The following is a 19,148-nucleotide window of genomic DNA, read 5'->3' as shown; positions in this document are numbered from 1 at the left end:
CCTCCTGGGTTCAGGCAATTCTCCTGCCTCAGCCTCCTGAGTAGCTGGGACTACAGGCACGCACCACCATGCCCAGCTAATGTTTTGTATTTTTAGTAAAGATCACACTTAAGCATTCCAATTTAATAAAGAGCCTTTGGAGGAAGAAAGAGAAGGGGAGGAGAAACGGGGAACAACTCACCGACACGAATGCTTGAGATTTCGTTTCATTCAACTGAAGTTGCAATTTCTTTTCATTGTCATAGACTCCATAGAGTCTTTTGGACCAGGTTTGAGGCACTCTGCTTTTGAATTTTAATGAGCTATATAGGGCAAATATCCTTTGTAAATCGAGGACCAGGCAGCTGCAGTTGTAGAAGATGACACCGAGTTCTTTCATCTGTGAAATTAAAATTGAAAGCATCAATGCCATATGTGTCTTAATGGTGTTATTTTCAGAGAAAAACATGCATAAGAATGAGGTAGTTGTGACATCTTTTTTCTTGCATTTGAAGTAAGTAGATATAGTTACATTATGGTACATAGAGGTTGATATGTTATAAAAATGCTAAATATTTAAGTAAAACTTTTGCTTGCTTTTTGTATTAGGTCTCCTGCAGATACTTTTGTTTATTCATCTATACTTTTCATATCAGTTCTTCAGATTTGCTTCCTAAACTCTAATTTCTTTTGCATGAATCATTAAATCAGGTAGCAAGAAAAAGGGAGCTTTTAATTGCAACATAACAGAATGGCTGCAATCATCGATTCTGGAGTCAGACTGCCTGGATTTAGGATCTGTTAATAGCTCCACAACTTTCTAGCTGTGTGACTTTGAACATACTTAATTTCTGGGCCTCAGCTTCTTCCATAAACTAGAGATAATAGTATTTATTTTATATGTTGCTATGAGACTTAAAATGCTTAATACATATAAGAAGCTAAGAACAGTGTCTGTCACATGGTTATCACTAGCAATATGTTAGCAGTTATTCTTACTAACATTCCACAAGCCTTAAGAGTAATAGACGGATAGAATCTTACAACAAAAGACCACAGAGATGATTTTGTCCACCTCTCTCAAGGCATGGATGAGGAAACTGAAGCTCACATAAATAAGTAAAAATGGTAGACCCAAGTTAGAGATTTAGTCAGTGGGAAATTAAGGATTGAGTGCAGGTTTTCTGACCCTGAATCAAATACCCTCAGGAACATAGCTCCACTGGCTTCATTTGAAGCCCGTATCCCTTTGTAAAAATTGCAGATGATTTTTAATTTAGTCAATGAAACTATATGACATGAAATTTTGGTCATTAAAGAATGGCACACAAAAATATATGCTTTTTATGACCTGAATACCCAGTGAGGGGTTATTAGGGAAAACTTGGCTCTCTAAAGACCTGGGGTCCATTGATAGTAAACCCCCTTTTTATACCTCCACTGAGCGCCTACCCAAGACTCTTTACTCAGGATGATAGGAGAGGTCTCCATCACGTATGAACCTGTCTCTCTTTGCTTCCAGGACTCCCCAGTACAACATGCCCTGGAAATCTTCCCATGTTCCTCTACACACATCTGTCATCCTCTTCCATCTCCACGGTAACCACAGGATAGATGGACACAAGTTATTTAACCCATAGATAGACATCATTCCTACACTTTCCCTAATGCAAAATAAAGTAATAAGCATCCCCGCATATATATCTCTTTTTAAAATTTTTTCCTCCAGTCTAAGGTTCAACTCAGGTATAATATAACCCGCATATACATCTCTGTACACCTTCAATATAGATTCCTAGAATGAGATGTACAGACACATTAAAGACAATTAGCTGTTAAGAGAGATAGAGCAGGTAGGGCATATCAGGCATGTGCAAAGGCACTGAGGCTGGGGGAGACATAATCAGCTTCGTGGCAGAAGCTAAGTGAAAAAGAGGAGAATATGTATATATGTATGTAAATATTTTTTCTGATGGCAAGGGGTAAAACTGGAAAGATAGGAATATCCTCTACCTAGGGGCCTTTGTACAGGGATAAGCAGTTTGCCTTTTATTCTGAAGTTCATGGGGAGGCAGGTAGTGAGGGGAGGGGCATGATCAGGCTGCACACTGGAAAGGTCCCTTTGATTGTACTGTGAGAAGGGCAGGACAGCTGGGAGCAGGACATTCACACCCCAGGGCTTGGCAGCGGTAAAGGGAAAGATTTACAATTTTTATTTGTTATTATTTTTTAAATCTCAGAGATGTCCAGAAACTGTCTAGAGTAGCTGCTAATATGATTTATCTCACCCTAGGTTAGAGACAGGCTCTCCCTGTGGTCTGCTGAGTCCTGGCTGACAGGGTCCCGACTACACTCTGCATCGGACTTCATGCTTTTGCGCCTTTCCCAGACTGAGTTGCTGCTGCCACACTACCTTCTTCAAGGAGCCGTTAGCATTTCTTTGATTCTCAACTTTTCTATCTTTAGCCTTTATAACTAGGCTCTGTGTTCGGCAATGGGAGTGGGAGAAGAAGGGGATGCCAAGACCTGGTTCTTGCGTGGGTCCATAGCTGCCTTATGGGTCAAAGGCTAGCAACACGTTTCCTTTCCTGCCAGACATATGTGCATCTATGGTCATTATCTAAACAAACAAAAAAACAAATAAACAAAAGTGCTGAACTCTGAGGCCAAAATGTAGATTGCAGGTTAGGATCTTCACCAACCAGATAAAGGGCCTTCGGCAAATGACTCAATTTCTTTAAGTCTTTGTGTGAACAAGGAGGGGATGGGCTCTAAAGCCTGTAAGGCCTTCCAACCTAGCCATCTATGAACATTACTGAGAGCTGGCATCAGAAGGCAATTTCCTGTTTACTTTGCAGTCTCTTTACCCTGCCTAATCTCTTTTTTTCACACTGTCCAGAGAACTCCTGTTTGCCTGTCAGAGCCAGCTCACTGTGCATGATTGTGGCTGGTGACCCTCCCTGGTTTTAAAGTCCCTCCAGGTTTGCATCTTTGTTCTGCTCCTTGTTAAATAGCATTGGATAAAACGATTTAACTCCCATTTCATTTCATTGTTCAACAAGGATAATATCCATCTCCAAGGTTTGCTGATAGAATTTAATAACTTTCATAATTTTTCTTTTACAGATAGCATCTTGCTCTGTCACCTAAGCTGGAATGCAGTGATGCAATTAGAGTTTGCTGCAGCCTCGATCTCTTGGGGTCAAGTGATCTTCTCACCTCAGCCTCCTGAGTAGGTGGGACTACAGGCATGTGTCACCACATCCAGCTAACTTTTTAAAATATATTTTTTTGTAGAGATGAGATCTTGCTACGTGGTACAGGCAAGTCTTCAACTCCTGGCTCAAGCGATCTTTCCACCTTGGCCTCCCAAAGTGTTGGGATTACTTGTGTGCTTCAGTGCACCCAACCAATACTCACAATTTTGATGGCGAGTACTGACGGAGTGCTTACTTGGTGAGCGCACTGAGCTGAGTAGTGTGCTCCTCAAATTCATGTCTACTCAGAACCTGTGGACGTGAAAATACCATCTTTCCAGATGCAAGTCAGGACAAGGACATATTGAATTAGGATGGGCCCTGAATCTAGTATTATGGATGTCCTTATAAGGAAAGGGGAATTTGGACGCAGAAACACAGATACAGAGCGGAGACAGCCGTCAATACCAGAGACTGAAAGGACGCATCTATCAAGCCAAGGAATGCCAATGACTGCTGGCCACCACCAGGAGAGGCAAAGAAAGATTCTTGCCTAGCGACTTCAGAGTGAGCATGGCCCTGCCTATACTTTGATTTCAGACTTCTAGCCTTCAGCATTGTGAGAGAACACATTTCTGTTCTTTGAAGCTACCAAGTTTGTGGTAATTTGTTATGGCAGCTCTAGGCAACTGATACCATGTGCCTCATCTACTTTAATCTTGACAGTGGGTCAGGTAGATACAATTTTTACTTCATTATACATAGGAGGGAATTGGGGCTTGGATAGTCTTTTTATTTTTGTAGGGATGGGTGGAGGATCTCACTATGTTGCCCAGGCTGGTCTTGAATTCCTGGCCTCTAGTGATCCTCCCATCTTGGCCTCCTGCCAAAGGGCTGGGATTATAGGTGTTAGCCACCACACCTGGCCTGGGTAGCCTTTTTAGGCTGTCATTTGCCCACTGGTAAATGATATACCTGAGATTTGAACTTTGGTCTGACTCTGAAGCTTACATATTTAATCACTGTGCTGTTACACTGCATTTAGCCCATGGCTAGTACACAATCCATGTGTCTATGGTTATTAAGGCTTTGAAGCTTTTTCTGGCCCAATCCCTCTTTTGCTTTGTCTACCACTGTACTTGGTACATATAGCTGATGTGGCATCATAATTTTTAAAAAATTATACATTCGTTTCCCCTAAGGGGCTCTGAAGACAGGAGCTTGTCAGATTCCTATTTTTATTCCAGTGCCAGGTATGTAGAAATTGCTTAGGAATTGTCTACTGAATGACTGCCTGGCCTTGAAAATGAATAAACTGTGGTCATAGGTGAAAATAAGCTTCCTTCTCAACCCAGCAGCCCTAGTGCCAGCCAGCCTGATGCCTTCTGATTCTGAACACCTAAATCTAACAAGAATCTCTCTTTGGATGCAAGAGGCCTGGAGCAGCAAAGCTAAAGATGGTCACGAGAAACCCATTTGGCCATGTGAGCTCCAGAGATCCACCTGGAAGACTTTCACAAATATGGCACACAATGATTAGTATCAATGGTAAGTCTTAAACTGGTCAATGACCTAGCTATTAAACGTGCTTCCCATGCCTACCAACAATGGGGTGCATCCTATACCTGCCAATAATGATGTACAGAGCCCAACACAGGGTTGTCTTTTGAATAGGAGATTACATTTAAAAAAAATCATTGCTGGCTGGGTGTAGTGGCTACACCTGTAATCCCAGTACTTTGGCAGGCCGAGGCAGGTGGATCAGCTGAGGTCAGGAGTTCAAGATCAGCCTGGGCAACACGGTGTAACCCTGTTTCTACTAAAAATACAACATAGTAGCCAGGCATGGTGGTGTGTACTTCTAATTCCAGCTACTTGAGGGGCTGAGACAGGAGAACCATTTGAACCTGGGGGGCAGAGGTTGTGGTAAGCAGGGACCACACCACTGCACTCCAGCCTGGGTGACAGAGTAAGACTCAATCTCAAAGGAAAAGGAAAAAAAAGTAATGCTATTCTTACAGCAAAGGCAGTGCTAAGAAAAGAGTTCATATCCCAAAATTCCTACATCAAAAAGCCTGAAAGAGGACAAATAAAACAGACAATCTAAGGTCACACCTCAAGGAACTAGAGAAACAAGAACAAAACAAACCCAAACCCAGCAGAAAAAAGGAAACAACCAACCTCGGGCAGAATTAAAAGAAATTGAAACAAACAAAAAATAAAAAGATAAATGAAACAAAAGCTGGTTCTTTGAAAAGATAAATTAATTTTATAGACAAGTAGCAAGATTAACTAAGAAAAGAAGTCAGAAAATTCAAATAAGCTCAATTAGAAATGAGAGGGGAGATATTACAACTGACATCACAGCAATACAAAAGATCATTCAAGGCTATTATGAACACCTTTACGTGCATGAACTAGAAAACCTGGAGAAGATGGATAAATTCCTGGAAAGATAAACCCTCTTAGCTTAAATCAGGAAGAATTAGATACCCTGAACATACCAATAACAAGTAGGGAGATTGAAATGGTAATAAAAAAAATTACCAACAAAATAAAGCCCAGGACCAGATGGATTCACAGCTGAATTCTACTCGACATTCAAAGAAGAATTGGTATTAATCCTATTGACATTATTCCACACAGAAAGAGGGAATTGTCCTAAATCATTCTATGAAGCCAGTATCACCCTAATACCCAAACCAGAAAAAGACATAACCAAAAAAGAAAACTACAGACTAATATCCCTGATGAACATAGATGCAAAAATCCTTACCAAAATACTAGCTAACCAAATTCAACAGTATATCCAAAAGATAATCCACCATGATCAAGTGGGTTTCATACTAGGGATGCAGGGGTGGTTTTAACATATGCAAGTCAATAAATGTGACACACCACATAAAGAGAATTAAAAACAAAAACCACATGGATCATCTCAATAGATGCTGAAAAATCATTTGAAAAAATCCAGCATCCCTTTATGATTAAAATTCTCAGCAAAATCAGCATAAAAGGGACATACCCAAATGTAACAAAAGCCTATGACAAATCACAGCCAACATAATACTGAATGGGGAAAAGTTGAAAGCATTCCCTCTGAGAATTAGAAGAAGACAAGGATGCCTACTCTCACCACTTTTCTTTAACATAGTACTGGAAGTCCTGGAAGTCCTAGCCCAAAGCAATCAGACAAGAGAAAGCAATAAAGGGCATCCAAATAGGTAAGGAGGAAGTCAAACTGTTGCTGTTTGCTGATGATGTGATTGTATACTTAGAAAACCCTAAAGACTCCTACAAAAAGCTCCTAGAACTGATAAAAGAATTCAGCAATGTTTCTGGATACAAAAATTAATGTACACAAATCAGTAGCTCTCCCATACACCAACAGCGACCAACCTGAGAATCAAGTCAAGAACTCAACCCCTTTTACAATGGCTGCAGAAAAAGAAAATACTTAGGAATATCCCTAACCAAGGAGGTAAAAGGCCTTTACAAGGAAAACTACAAAACACTGCTGAAAGAAATCATAGATGACACAAACAAATGGAAACACATCCCATGCTCATGGATGGGTAGAATCAATATTATGAAAATGACCATACTGCCGAAAGTAATCTACAAACTCAATGCAATTCCTATCAAAATACCATCATCATTCTTCACAGAATTAGGAAAAACAATTCTAAAATTCATATGGAACCAAAAAAGAGCCTGCATAGCCAAAGCAAGACTAAGCAAAAAGAAGAAATCTGGAGGCATCACATTACCTGATTTCAAACTATACTATAAAGCCATAGTCACTAAAACAGCATGGTCCTGTTATAAAAATAGGCCCATAGACCAATGGAACAGAACAGAGAATGCAGAAATGAACCCAAATACTTACATCCAACTGATCTTTGACAAAGCAAACAAAAACATAAATTGGGGAAAGTACATCCTATTCAACAAATGGTGTTGGGATAATCGGCAAGCCACATGTAGGATAATGAAACATATCCTCATCTCTCATACAAAAATCAACTCAATATAGATTAAGGACTTAAATCTAAGACCTGAAACTGTGAAAATTCTGGAAGATAACGTCAGAAAAACCCTTCTAGTATTGGCTTAGGCAAAGACTTCATGACCAAGAACCCAAAAGCAAATGCAATAAAAACAAAACTAAATAGCTGGGACTTAATTAAACTAAAGAGCTTTTGCAGGGCAAAAGGAACAGTTAGCAGAGTAAACAGAAAACTCACAGAGTGGGAGAAAATCTTCACAATCTATACATCTGACAAAGGACTAATATCCAGAATCTACAATGGACTAATATCCAGAATCTACAATGAACTCAAACAAATTGGCAGGAAAAAAACAACTTCATCCAAAAGTAGGCTAAGGACATGGATTGACAATTCTCAAAAGAAGATATATAAACGGCCAACAAACATATGAAAGAATGCTCATCACCACTAATGTCAGGGAAATGCAAACCAAAATTATAATGTGATACACCTTACCCCTGCAAGAATGGCCATAATTAAAAAAAAAGATAGATGTTGGCAGGGATGCGGTGAACAGGGAACACTTCTACACTGCTGGTGGGAATGTAAACTAGTACAACCACTATGGAAAACAGTGTGGAGATTCCTTACAGAACTAAAACTAGAACTACCAATTGATCCAACAATCCCATTACTGGGTATCTACCCAGAGGAAAAGAAATTATTATACAAAAAAGATACTTGCACATGCATATTTACAGCGGCACAGTTCACAACCGCAAAAATGTGGAGCCAATCCAAATGCCCATCAATCAAAGAGTGGATAAAGAAAGTGTGGTATATACGTATGTGTTGGACTACTACTCAGCCATAGAAAGGAATGAATTAATGGCATTCACGGCAACCTGGATGGGACTGGAGACTCTTATTCTAAGTGAAGTAACTCAGGAATGGAAAACCAAACATCGTGTGTTCTCACTCGTAAGTGGGATCCAAACCATGAGGATGCAAAGGCATAAGAATGATACAACAGACTCTGGAGACTTAGAGGAAATGGGGGAAGGAAAAGAATGAGGGATAAAAGACTTAAATGAACTTAGGGGGACTTAAAGGAAAATGGGGGAAGGAAAAGAGGGTTCAGTGTACACTGCTGGGGTGATGGGTACACCAAAATCTCACAAATCACCACTAAAGAACTGACTTGTGTAACCAAATACCACCTGTTGCCCAAAAACTTATGGAATAAAAATAAATAAATATAAATAAATCAATGCTATTCAATCCTAGCAGAGCCAGAGATAGGCCACCATGAAAGTAGATATCAAGGGAATCATTTGACTTTTGAGACCAAAAGGAAAACTCTGTGGCCATGATCCACTTTTATGACGTTCAGGTCTCTTAGATGTCTCCTTTCGTTTTCCCACATCAGACCCCTGGTGTTTTCAGGCTATTTGCTCACAGATGGCAAACACTTATGCTTGGAAAACCATTCAAAGCACTGATAAGAATATGCCATTTCAAGTCGGGCATGGGAGGACTGTTTATTCAAAAGCAGCCTGGGCAACATAGTGAGGCTCTGTCTCTACAAAATAAAAAATAAAAATTAGCTCCCAACCACTTGGGAGGCTGAGGTGGGAAGATCCCTTGAGCCCAGGAGTTCAAGACTGCACTGAGCAGTGACTGCCCTACTGCACTCTAGCCTGGGCAACAGAGCAAGATCCCATCTCAACAACAACAACAACAACAACAAAGAACATGCTATTTCCCTATCCACCTTGTTTCTCGGGAGTATTTTTCCCTCATCTTCATGCGGAGGTTTGCCCTCTGTGCTGAGGTTGGGGCAGATGAAAGCCAAAGGCAGTGGCTGTGGATCAAAGCAGCTGCCCCTGCCGCACTCCCTGCTGGCTCCTGAAGCACAGAATGATGTTAAATGAGGTAGTCACAGCACACTTATTTAGGCTGCAGTTGAAGACAGAAATCAAACAAACAGAAACAATGACTGCAGGCTCCCCCGATCTGAAGAAAGACAACTGTTCTTCACTATGATAGGATGTGGTTATTCTGGATAACTATTATTTTGAAGACTGACACCCAGAAGGGTACCAGGATGCCAACTCTGATAGCTCCTCCCCTGCCCAGGGGGCACAGGAACGAGAGAGAGACCAATATGGCCGAGTTAGGACATAGCAAGTCATCTACGGAACAGGCTCTGGAGACAGACTGACTACCTCCAGCACAGGCAAGGTACTTCATCTCTTCACTTCTTCCATCTGAAGATTGGTATATTTCATAAGGTTGCTATGAAGAATAAATGAAAAGATACAGACAAACATTAGCTCAGTGCCTGGCTCAAACCATATTAGCTAATGGAAAATTGGGAATTGTAACATAAAAACGCTTCTGTAATGGCACCATAATTCTCAGTGATGTTTGTCCCTTTAAGTAGGATCAGATGGAGGGAGGCATAATTATAAACATTCTCAGCATGTATCTACCCCAAGACTCTCCTTATGCACCATTTATCACCATCAAGATGCATGTGGGCACTGTCTCCCTGGGTACTGTCGAGATTTTCTCCAATTTTTGATAACTCTATTCTAAACAAAGATTTAGTGATCCCTTTCCCCTGTTGCATAAACTAAGCTGCTGACTTGCTATGAGCTTTTATTTGCAATCCCTGACATCATTCCACTCTGTGGTTACATTACAGCTTTAGGATCTGGAGACCGGGGAGGAAGCCAAGCACTGCCCTCTAGAGATGTAAAAAGGATTAAATTTCCCTGGATATCTTCCTCTCTACCCTGGAATGACTCAAACCCATTTCTACTTACACGTATTAGTTCAGGCTGCTGTTGGTGATGGAAAAACAAACAAAACATAACAAAACTGGCTTTTGTTTTGCAACTTTTTCACCCAGAGCAAGAAGTTCAGGACAGATTTATGACAAATCTTAAAATGCTGGCAGTGGGAAAAATATAGAGATTTGGGCTTCATAGATGAATTTCTATGTCTAGATTATCAAAGGAAAAAGAAACTAAAGGTCTGATTGATTCGCTGAGATATTCTTAAATTTTTTAAAAAATAAATGTAAGGGGTACAAGGCAGTTTTGTTACATGGATATTTTGCTCAGTGGTGGAGTCCAGACTTTCATTGTAACCTCATCACCTGGATAGTATACATTGTGCTCATTAAGTAATTAATCATCCTTCATCCCTGACCCATGCTCTCACCCTTCTGAATCACCAATGTCTGTTATTCCACGCTCTATGTCCATGCCTACCCACTATTTAGCTTCCACTTCTAAGTGTGGTGCTTGACTTTGTGTTTCTGAATTGTTTCATTTAAGATAATAGCCTCCAGTTCTATCCATGTTGCTACAAAAGACATGATTTCATTCTTTTTTGTGGCTAAATAGTAATTCATTGTGTATATATACCACATTTTCTTTAATGATCTGTTGATGAACACTTTTTTTTGTTTTTGAGACAGAGTTTTACTCTGTTGCCCAGGGTGGAGTGCAAAGGAGAGATCTTGGCTCACTGCAACCTCTGCCTCTGAGGGTCAAGCAATTCTCCTGCCTCAGACTCCTGAGTAGCTGGAACTACAAGCACCCACTACCACATGTGGCTAATTTTTGTATTTTTAGCAAAGACAGGGTTTCACCATGTTGGCCAGGCTGGTCTCGAACTCCTGACCTCAGATGATCCACCTGCCTCGGCTTCCCAAAGTGCTGGGATTACAGGCATGAGCCACTGTGCCCAGAGTGTTGATGAACACTTTGATTCCACATCTTGCTACTGTGAATTGTGCTATGATAAACATACAAATGCACCTGTCTTTTTGATATAATGACTTCTTTTCCTTTGGGTAGATATGCAGTAGTGGGATTGCTGGATAGAATGGTAATTCTATTTTTAGTTCTTTGAGAAATCTCCACACTGTTTCCATAGAGGTTGCATTAATTTACATTCCCATCAACAGTGTATAAGCATTCCTTTTTCTCCATATCCTCACAAACATCTATTATTTTTTTACTTTAAAACAGTCTGAGGACCTGCCAGGGATCAACCCTCTTCCAGGTGATAGGCTGCTCAGCCCTGTCCAGCCTCAGTGGCTGACCACATGCCACAGAGCATCCGGATGGGCTGCCCTGAATTCTTAGTTCAATCACACAATTGACTGACACAGTCAAAAATAAGTTAAACAATCAACTGAATGGTTCCACCATTTGAATAAAATCATCCCGAAAAAGCTGGATATGTATAGCTAGATATTCTTTGGAAGAGATCGATTAGGTTTTTTACAAAGTGGGCATATTGTTAGTGAGGAACTCATGGAGTTAAGACAGGCTTAAGTTCTCAAGAACTGTAGTAGACTGTCAAGAAGCTGTTATCAGGGTCGTTATTTTATTTAAAACTCAAGTTATGTCAGTAGTTCCGTTCTGTCTCTTGCACTATGACATTTTGAAGCATGGGGAACTTTGGTGGGAGTGTTTGGGTTTCATGCAATCCAGGAGACGTTATCAATCTACCATATATGAAGAACTAACAAGAGATGCAATGCGAATTAATTATAGTGCTTACTGTACCCCAGGTACTGTTCTCAAGGCTTTATATGTCTACATGCATTTAAACCTCACAACAACCCATTTCACAGTAAGAAAACCGAGATACAAAGAGATTAAGGGGCTTCACTGAATGCCCAGCTAGTAAGCAAGAAAGCTGAGAAAAGAATACTCAAAAACGAGTTTAATATTTCATCTTCAGAAAGAATTATTTACAAAGTGAAGCAGTTGTAAGACTAGGAATTCTCTGTGGGTGAGGACCAAGGCCTATGTGTTGTATGCATGGCCTCCTTTTTCTGCCCAGGTGTTTCGGATTTTAAAATAAAAATAAGAATTAGGGTCAGGTGCAGTGGCTCACGCCTGTACCTCAAAACTTTGGGAGGTTGAGGGGGGTGGATCACAAGATCAGGAATTTGAGACCAACCTGGCCAACATGGTGATACCCCGTCTCTACTAAAAAATGCAAAAACTAGCCAGGTGTGGTAGCGGGGCCTGTAGTACTAGCTACTTGGGAGTCTGAGACAGGAGAATCGCTTGAATCTGGGATGGGGAGGTTGTAGTGAGCCGAGATCACACCACTGCACTCCTGCCTGGAGCCTGGATGACAGAGAGAGACTCTGTCTCAAAAAAAAAGAATTAGAAGAAACATGTAATTACACCAGAAAAATATTTTTATATCTTGTTTTATCAAAATTAATGAAAGGTGGTCATCAAAGAGAATGCAGTGAGTGGAGGGAAAAAGAAACCATTTTCAGCTAGGTCATGAGAGGCTGCATAAAGGGAGACAGATTTGGCTTGGTGGGTTTTATTGGTGATGCAGAAACCAGCGCGGGTGTCTGATAGATGTTCTTGTCAGCAGAACAGGGAGAGGAGAGGCATTAGCACCGTTCTTTGCTGTAATTCAGAATAATTAACACAAGTTAGCTCAAGCACAGCTCAATTTATCATTTACAGATGCCGAGTTTGTGGTCTCCATGATTTTATAGAAATGTGAACAAGTATTTCTTTAATTTCTCGACAAAGACAAAAGAACTTGCAACTGGGAGCAGCTAACATGCCTCCTGTTAGCTGCTGATTTACATTCTGAGTTACGGCAGGAAATTTAATTACTAGGAGCTCTAAGTTGATTTTGTTTCTGCCCTCAAGGTGAAATTTTTGTTACAGGGGATAGGAAATAATGAATTGAATCTTGGGAGCTGAAAGACAGCCTCCTGCTCAGAAATGTGCTTACTCTCCTGCCCCTTCATTCCCACAGTGGGTGGTTTATACCACTTAACTTCTTGATGTCTTATTTTCTATGTCTACCGCATGGGAATCATAATGCCTGCCAGAAGGAACATAATTAATTGAAGAGACAGGGGAGGATATAAGAATCCTAGAGAACAGTTAGTTCAACCTTATTTCAAAATTTAAGGATACTGATGAGGCAGCAGAATAGGGTCTGCAGGAAGGAGACCTAAGGCAGATTTGAATCAAATGGAAAACCCCACCTCTCCACACCCAAGTAACAAAAGGATCAGAGGCTACCCTCTTTGCAACCACTTCCCTTACCCCCGCCCCACACATCCCACCACATTTTTCTGCATCACACATGATAAATGGAAAGCACCTCTGACTGGTCCCCTCCTGCAACCAATCAAACTGATCAGGGGCCTAGTCTTCATTTGCATAGGGGAATAACTTTGTAACTTCACCTCAGCCTCTGATTGGTCACCTTCCCCAACCAATCAGACATTTGCATAGCCGTAACTTGGTAACTTCACTTTAGCCTCTAATTGGTTGAGGGAGACAACCAATCAGACTGGTTGTGGGCCACTACTTCATTTATGTAGGGTGTAAACATATAGCCAATGGTGTAAACATATAACCAATGGGTATTTATGTAGGGTGTAAACATATCGGTATTTAAACTGTTGGTAATAAACATATAACCAATGGATAATATGGGTATTTATATGGGTATTTAAACCATTGCTTATATGCTTACACCCTATATAAATACCTCTCAAGGGTATTTAAACCCCAGAAAATTCTGTAACCAGTACTCTTGAGCTGCTTGCTCAAGCCCGCTCCCACTCTGTGGAGTGTACTTTTGTTTCAATACATCTGTGTTTTTCTTTCATTGCTTTGTTTGTGCATTTTGTCCAATTCTCTGTTCAAAACACCAAGAACCTGGACACTCTCCACTGGTAACACTGAGATCACAAAAGGGCAAGTGACTTACAAGATCACAGAATAATGTCCGTTCATTCTTCCATCCCTCTTTCTCTCTTCCTTTCACTTTAGTCAATGCTTCATCTTTTATAAGGATCTAATTCTAAAGGGTGATTATTCATTTGGCATCTTTGAATCCTAGCTAGAAGGAATTCATACAACGATTCTTGGCTTTACCTAGGCAAAGGCAAATCAATAGATAAAACCTTGAGTAGAGTAACTGGAGAATATTAATGGGAGGAATCTTAAAGGAATGGGGCCTGAGAGTAAAATGAGATGAAACAAATTGGAAACACATATCAGTTATGTCTTGAAGTACTTTAATTTCATCTTACTTCTTTAAGACAGTTGAAAATTATGCCAAAATGCCACCATGGCTCCTCTTGACCTTCCTGCTTTCTCTCTTTTCTTCTTAATGAACAATTAGGAAGTTGAGATCATTCCAGTTTCAGTGGGTTGTATTTGATTCCTTTTTAAAATCTCTCTAAGAAACTATTCTTTTGACAAAACACTGGGCAAGGCCTGAGTGACTATATTTCTCTTTCAGGTTTGTAAAATAAACGCCCTCGCCACTTATGTACAGGATATTAAAGGAAATGTATATATTACCCATTAAGTTTCTTTTTATTTAGGAAAAGATGAAATAATAGAGAGGTAGAACAAACATTTCCTAATGGAAAATTTGCCTACAGCCATGCTATGCTGAACATGCCTGATCTCTGAAGCTAAGCAGGGTTGGGCTTGGTTAGCCCTTGGATGGGAAGCTGACTGGGGAAGACTGGGTGATGTAGGCTTCAGGTTTTTTTTAAATAAAAAAATAATTAGAAAAAGAAAATTTTAAAAAGTATAAATCTCAGGCTACTTTCCTTTGCAGCCAAGTCATCAAATAATGGGAGGCATGGACAAGTGGGTGGAATTTGGTGGGTTTCCACTTGTAGATTATCATTCATAAAACACATTTCATCTTCAGAATATACTTGAGGAGAGACCTTGAAGTACAGAAAGGCTCTAAAAATGTTCAGAAAAGGGGGATCTTCCACTTGCCCCAGAGAAATGTTTTTACTTCTGTGTCTTGCTTCTGATTCACTCCTTTGTGATTCAGAGCACGGCTCACTGGAGCTCTCCTCCTCAACAACGGCCTCCCTAGCAGCACTGCTTTTCCTATACTTTATGCCGCAGCAGTGGGAGCAACAAGGACAGCTCTAGCCTTTTTAAAGGAAACCTCACATCTAGATTCCCAGCATTACTGGTTCCAGAAACATCGCAGAATGACGGAAGAAGACAGTGCTTCTCCTCTGGTCTGGACCACCACTGGGCTACCCTGCAACACTGAGTGCAATTGCTGGCCATCCAGAAAGTTAATCTGTTTTAGTGGATAGAGCAAGGATGCAGGATTGAATTCCAGCTCTCCAGCCTTCCTAACTTTAGACAAATTTCTTTATCTTTTGTGTCTGTAACTAACAAACTCCTTAGCATTTCTATAAAATGAGATAGTAATAAAATTCTTAAGGTTGTTATGATAATTAAATAATTTACTGTGTGTGTGTATACACACATATGTATATATACAGACATTTATATCTGTACATGAATATATATGTATACGTGTATAATCTGCCTAGGACAATGTCTGCTATGTAGAATAACGGCATTTGCTATTATTAATAGCAGCAGTATTACCATTATAACCAACCAGATGTCAGGATGTATGCTGAGGCACAAGAGCTGGAGTGCACACTTCTGCCATGCCTTCTGCCACACCCACACCCTCCAGGAAAAGTCTCGTGGGCATGCAGTGACCTGCTGCGTATGAAAATTACAGACGCACTTGCCATTCTCTGTTGCCGCCTGACTCAAAGAAACTTCCCTTCCCTCTCTAATTTCAAGCAGGAAACTTCCCCATCTACCTGTTTTCCATTTCTCAGCATTGCATGCTAGGAAACAAATGCAGAGACGCTTCACAGGAGTATCGATGGAAAGATACTGGAGGTGTAAAAAGTAACAGGATGGGCTACGGGCATAAACATCGTTGATAAGATGGTCTCAGATTCAATCCATGGTCATGATTGAATCTCAATTCATATTGTAACTTGGTCCTCCTTGTCTCCATCGTGACTTTGAGGTCCACCCTCTCACTCTCCCAGGGTTCCTACTTTGCCCAGGGCTTTAGCCCAAAGATTAAGTACCTCTGCTCTTTTGGAAGTATTAAAAAGTGTAATTTCACTTTATTTCTACTTCTCACACACTTACTCCTCCTACTGCAGGAAGGCTGACCTCCCTAGTGAGACTAGGGAATGAATTTAGCATGCAGAGCACTGGCTCTTCTTCCTTTTTAGAGCAGCCTGTTTCCCTAAACTTGTTCCTTGGGATGGGAGGGTGGGGGAGGAAAGAACAGCCTGGTCTTTGGTTGTTTTGGCCCCGCCCTCTTCGGGAATCTGCATAGCCTGTACATTGGCAGCTGTGATTCCTTTAACCTAGGGAAGTTCAATTCTGGAATTAGTAGTAGGAGGTACGATTTTGACCACACATCTAAACTATTTTCCATTCTGGCCTCATAGGTAACTAACTGATCGTTTGTTCATCATCTATCGGACTCCTGAAGGTACTTTTCCTCTGTTTTTATTTTTTCATTTTTATTGAATCTATTTACCTCAAAGGCACCTTTTAAAATGTCTTGGATGTCATAGAGTAAGAAAGGAATGTTATTTATTTGTTTTCCAAAGTCCAAGAATGAACTTCCACATCTAACACTCTCAACCTCATTCTCCTATGGCCATTTCCATGAATTTGAATCTGGTGTGAACACGCCAAGCAACTTCCATTCTGCCTTCCACAAGCAAAACATGCAATTAGAATTTTATAAAGGTGGCATTGGCCTTTGTGCAGTATCATAATGTACCCTTGACTTAAACTTGTTGCTTGTAGATTGGTTGTATTTTTCATCTTAGTATTCACCATACCCTGCGCCACAGCGCTTGAATGGAGCAGCTGCTCAAGGTATTCCAACGTCATTTGAGAAACTGATATTCCAACCTCACAGTATGGGCTTGAGTATGAAGAAACTGAGGTGAACTGAATCCTTGTCTAATCCTCTTGCTGATTTCTAGAGCTAAGCCCCCACAAAACGCCCAAAGCACTACTCTGCTGAGGCTATGGTCCCATGTCTGTGTTTCTGTGGTGCGTCTGACTCCTTTCAATATGTATCCAACCAACATCTCCTTCAGAGTTGACATGGGAATGCTTTAGAAAGTATCAATATTCAAAAACAGTGTAAATTTGAAATCTGGGAACCTTATCATTTAACAATATCCCATTAAAGGGATCAATGTACTTGCAAAGTGATTGTCTCAAATCAATGTTTCAGTTAATGGAAGGAAGTCATCTTAAGGATCTGGGATGGGAGAGAGTCCAATAGCTGCTTGGTAACTGGCTGGCCAAAGGCTATAAAATACAGAACATTTCACTGGGCTTAAACAGAGATAGGTGTGTGGGACTGAGAAAACTTATGCAAATAGTTTATTATTGCTTCCCATGAATATAACCTGTGGAGTCCTAATGAGGAAAAAGGAGTCAGGCTACCAGGAGCAGGGGAAAACAGAAAGAAAAAGCAGATAAGCTACAAGTGTGCCTTTTCTTCATGGTCCAGGACACATAGCCCTAATGGGCAGATAACTCACAATCTTCCTGCACCCAGCTATCACCAGACACTCAGATGATCGGAAAATGCAAGTTAGCTCACTGCAATTTTGGCATTATCACTACTGTACGTAGCCCTCTCCAGCACACAGCACAAGTACCATCCTATAAAACCCCCAGCAAGCCTTTCTCTCTTTGCAGTCAGCTTCTCTCTTGCTGGCCTGCCCACTGCTTCCTTGCAACATACTTTCCTACTTTCTCTAATAAATCTGCCTTTCTTTACCTACAACTGTCTTGGTAAATTCTTTTTACCACCCATGCCACCAGCCACAGATAGTCACTGCCTGTGACACAACCTATACTGTCTTAAAAATCAGCCACAATAAAAACAGGTTTTAGGGATATCCTATTTGCAACCAGATTGACAATCTGATGGGGTAGAAATGTTTCCAGCAATCTTGTAGGAGGAAATGTCTTGAAGATTTTCTATTAGTCAGCCCAGTGCAATTTGAACTTGTAAGATTCTTTGCGGAGAACCATCCTACAAACTACAGCCAAGTGTAGCGTGAGCAGGAGGGCAACAGGATCCCATTGACCATAAACCTGGGCTGAGAGCATCTTCAAAAATGCATCAAAGCCACAGAGACACTAACTACCAATGGCAGAGAAAGCTGCTCCTTAAGTATCACCTGATGGAAGATGAAAGTAATGCCACTGAATGTGGAAAAGAAAGAAAAAGAAAAAGAAAGAAAGAAAGCCAGAAAGAAAGAATGAAAAGGCCAGATGCTTTGTTTGCCCATTTGAAAATTCTCATTTGGACTGAAAATGAAAGTTTAATTATTCAGTTCTTTCCGCATGCTTATGGGTTACTAAGACATGGCTGTCATCAATAATTTAAATGAGTTAGATGTCTGAGGGTAGTTACAGCACTGAAAGCAGTTTGGCAACCAAACATTACCAGAACAATGTGTGCATCCCACATATAATTATAAAATGATAATTCTGCCAATCTTACAAGCAATGCAATTTTTATAAAAAGGTGACAACTGCTTAGTTATTTCATAGACTGGTATCCTGGATTCATAAATAATTCATTTTGATCCAGCAATTAACTACTGAGCATCTCTCACATACAAGGCACCGTGTTAAGAAGCAGGATGCACAACGGGCATGTCCTGATCCCCGAAATACATGGGTGTGCATGGGTGGTTGTGGGATGCAACAGTGATGGCAGTGGGGAAAGGAGATTAAAAAAATCAGCATAAAATGAGTTATAAACAAAGCAGAATCTGATAAGCAGCTTAGGTAAAATAGCACCAACGTTCTGTAGGGTTCAAGTAAGGGAAATACTGCATTTGATTAGAAGGGATTTTGTTTTTCAGTCACATTCTTTATTAGAAATCCCCTCCAGGCCGGGCGCGGTGGCTCAAGCCTGTAATCCCAGCACTTTGGGAGGCCGAGGCGGATGGATCACGAGGTCAAGAGATCGAGACCATCCTGGTCAACATGGTGAAACCCCGTCTCTACTAAAAATACAAAAAATTAGCTGGGCATGGTGGTGCGTG

At 40.7% G+C, this 19,148-nt stretch overlaps 1 protein-coding gene across 4 annotated transcripts in view; it reads right to left on the bottom strand.

Moving 5' to 3' along the window:
• Positions 1-19,148, bottom strand: part of PLD5 (phospholipase D family member 5) — a 383,066-nt gene that overhangs the window by 31,128 nt on the left and 332,790 nt on the right. For all 4 annotated transcript variants that reach the window (XM_017532108.2, XM_017532109.2, XM_017532110.2 and 1 more), the window contains one exon: positions 182-379. In XM_017532108.2, coding sequence (XP_017387597.1) covers positions 182-379 — 198 coding nt within the window. The remainder of the gene's footprint in view (positions 1-181; positions 380-19,148) is intronic.

This window comes from Cebus imitator, unplaced genomic scaffold (genome assembly GCF_001604975.1).
Source record: "Cebus imitator isolate Cc_AM_T3 unplaced genomic scaffold, Cebus_imitator-1.0 Scaffold75, whole genome shotgun sequence".
NCBI classification, from domain to species: domain Eukaryota; kingdom Metazoa; phylum Chordata; class Mammalia; order Primates; family Cebidae; genus Cebus; species Cebus imitator.
The sequence above is the reverse complement of the archived record's forward strand: the minus strand, read 5'-3'. Positions and strand labels throughout refer to the sequence as shown.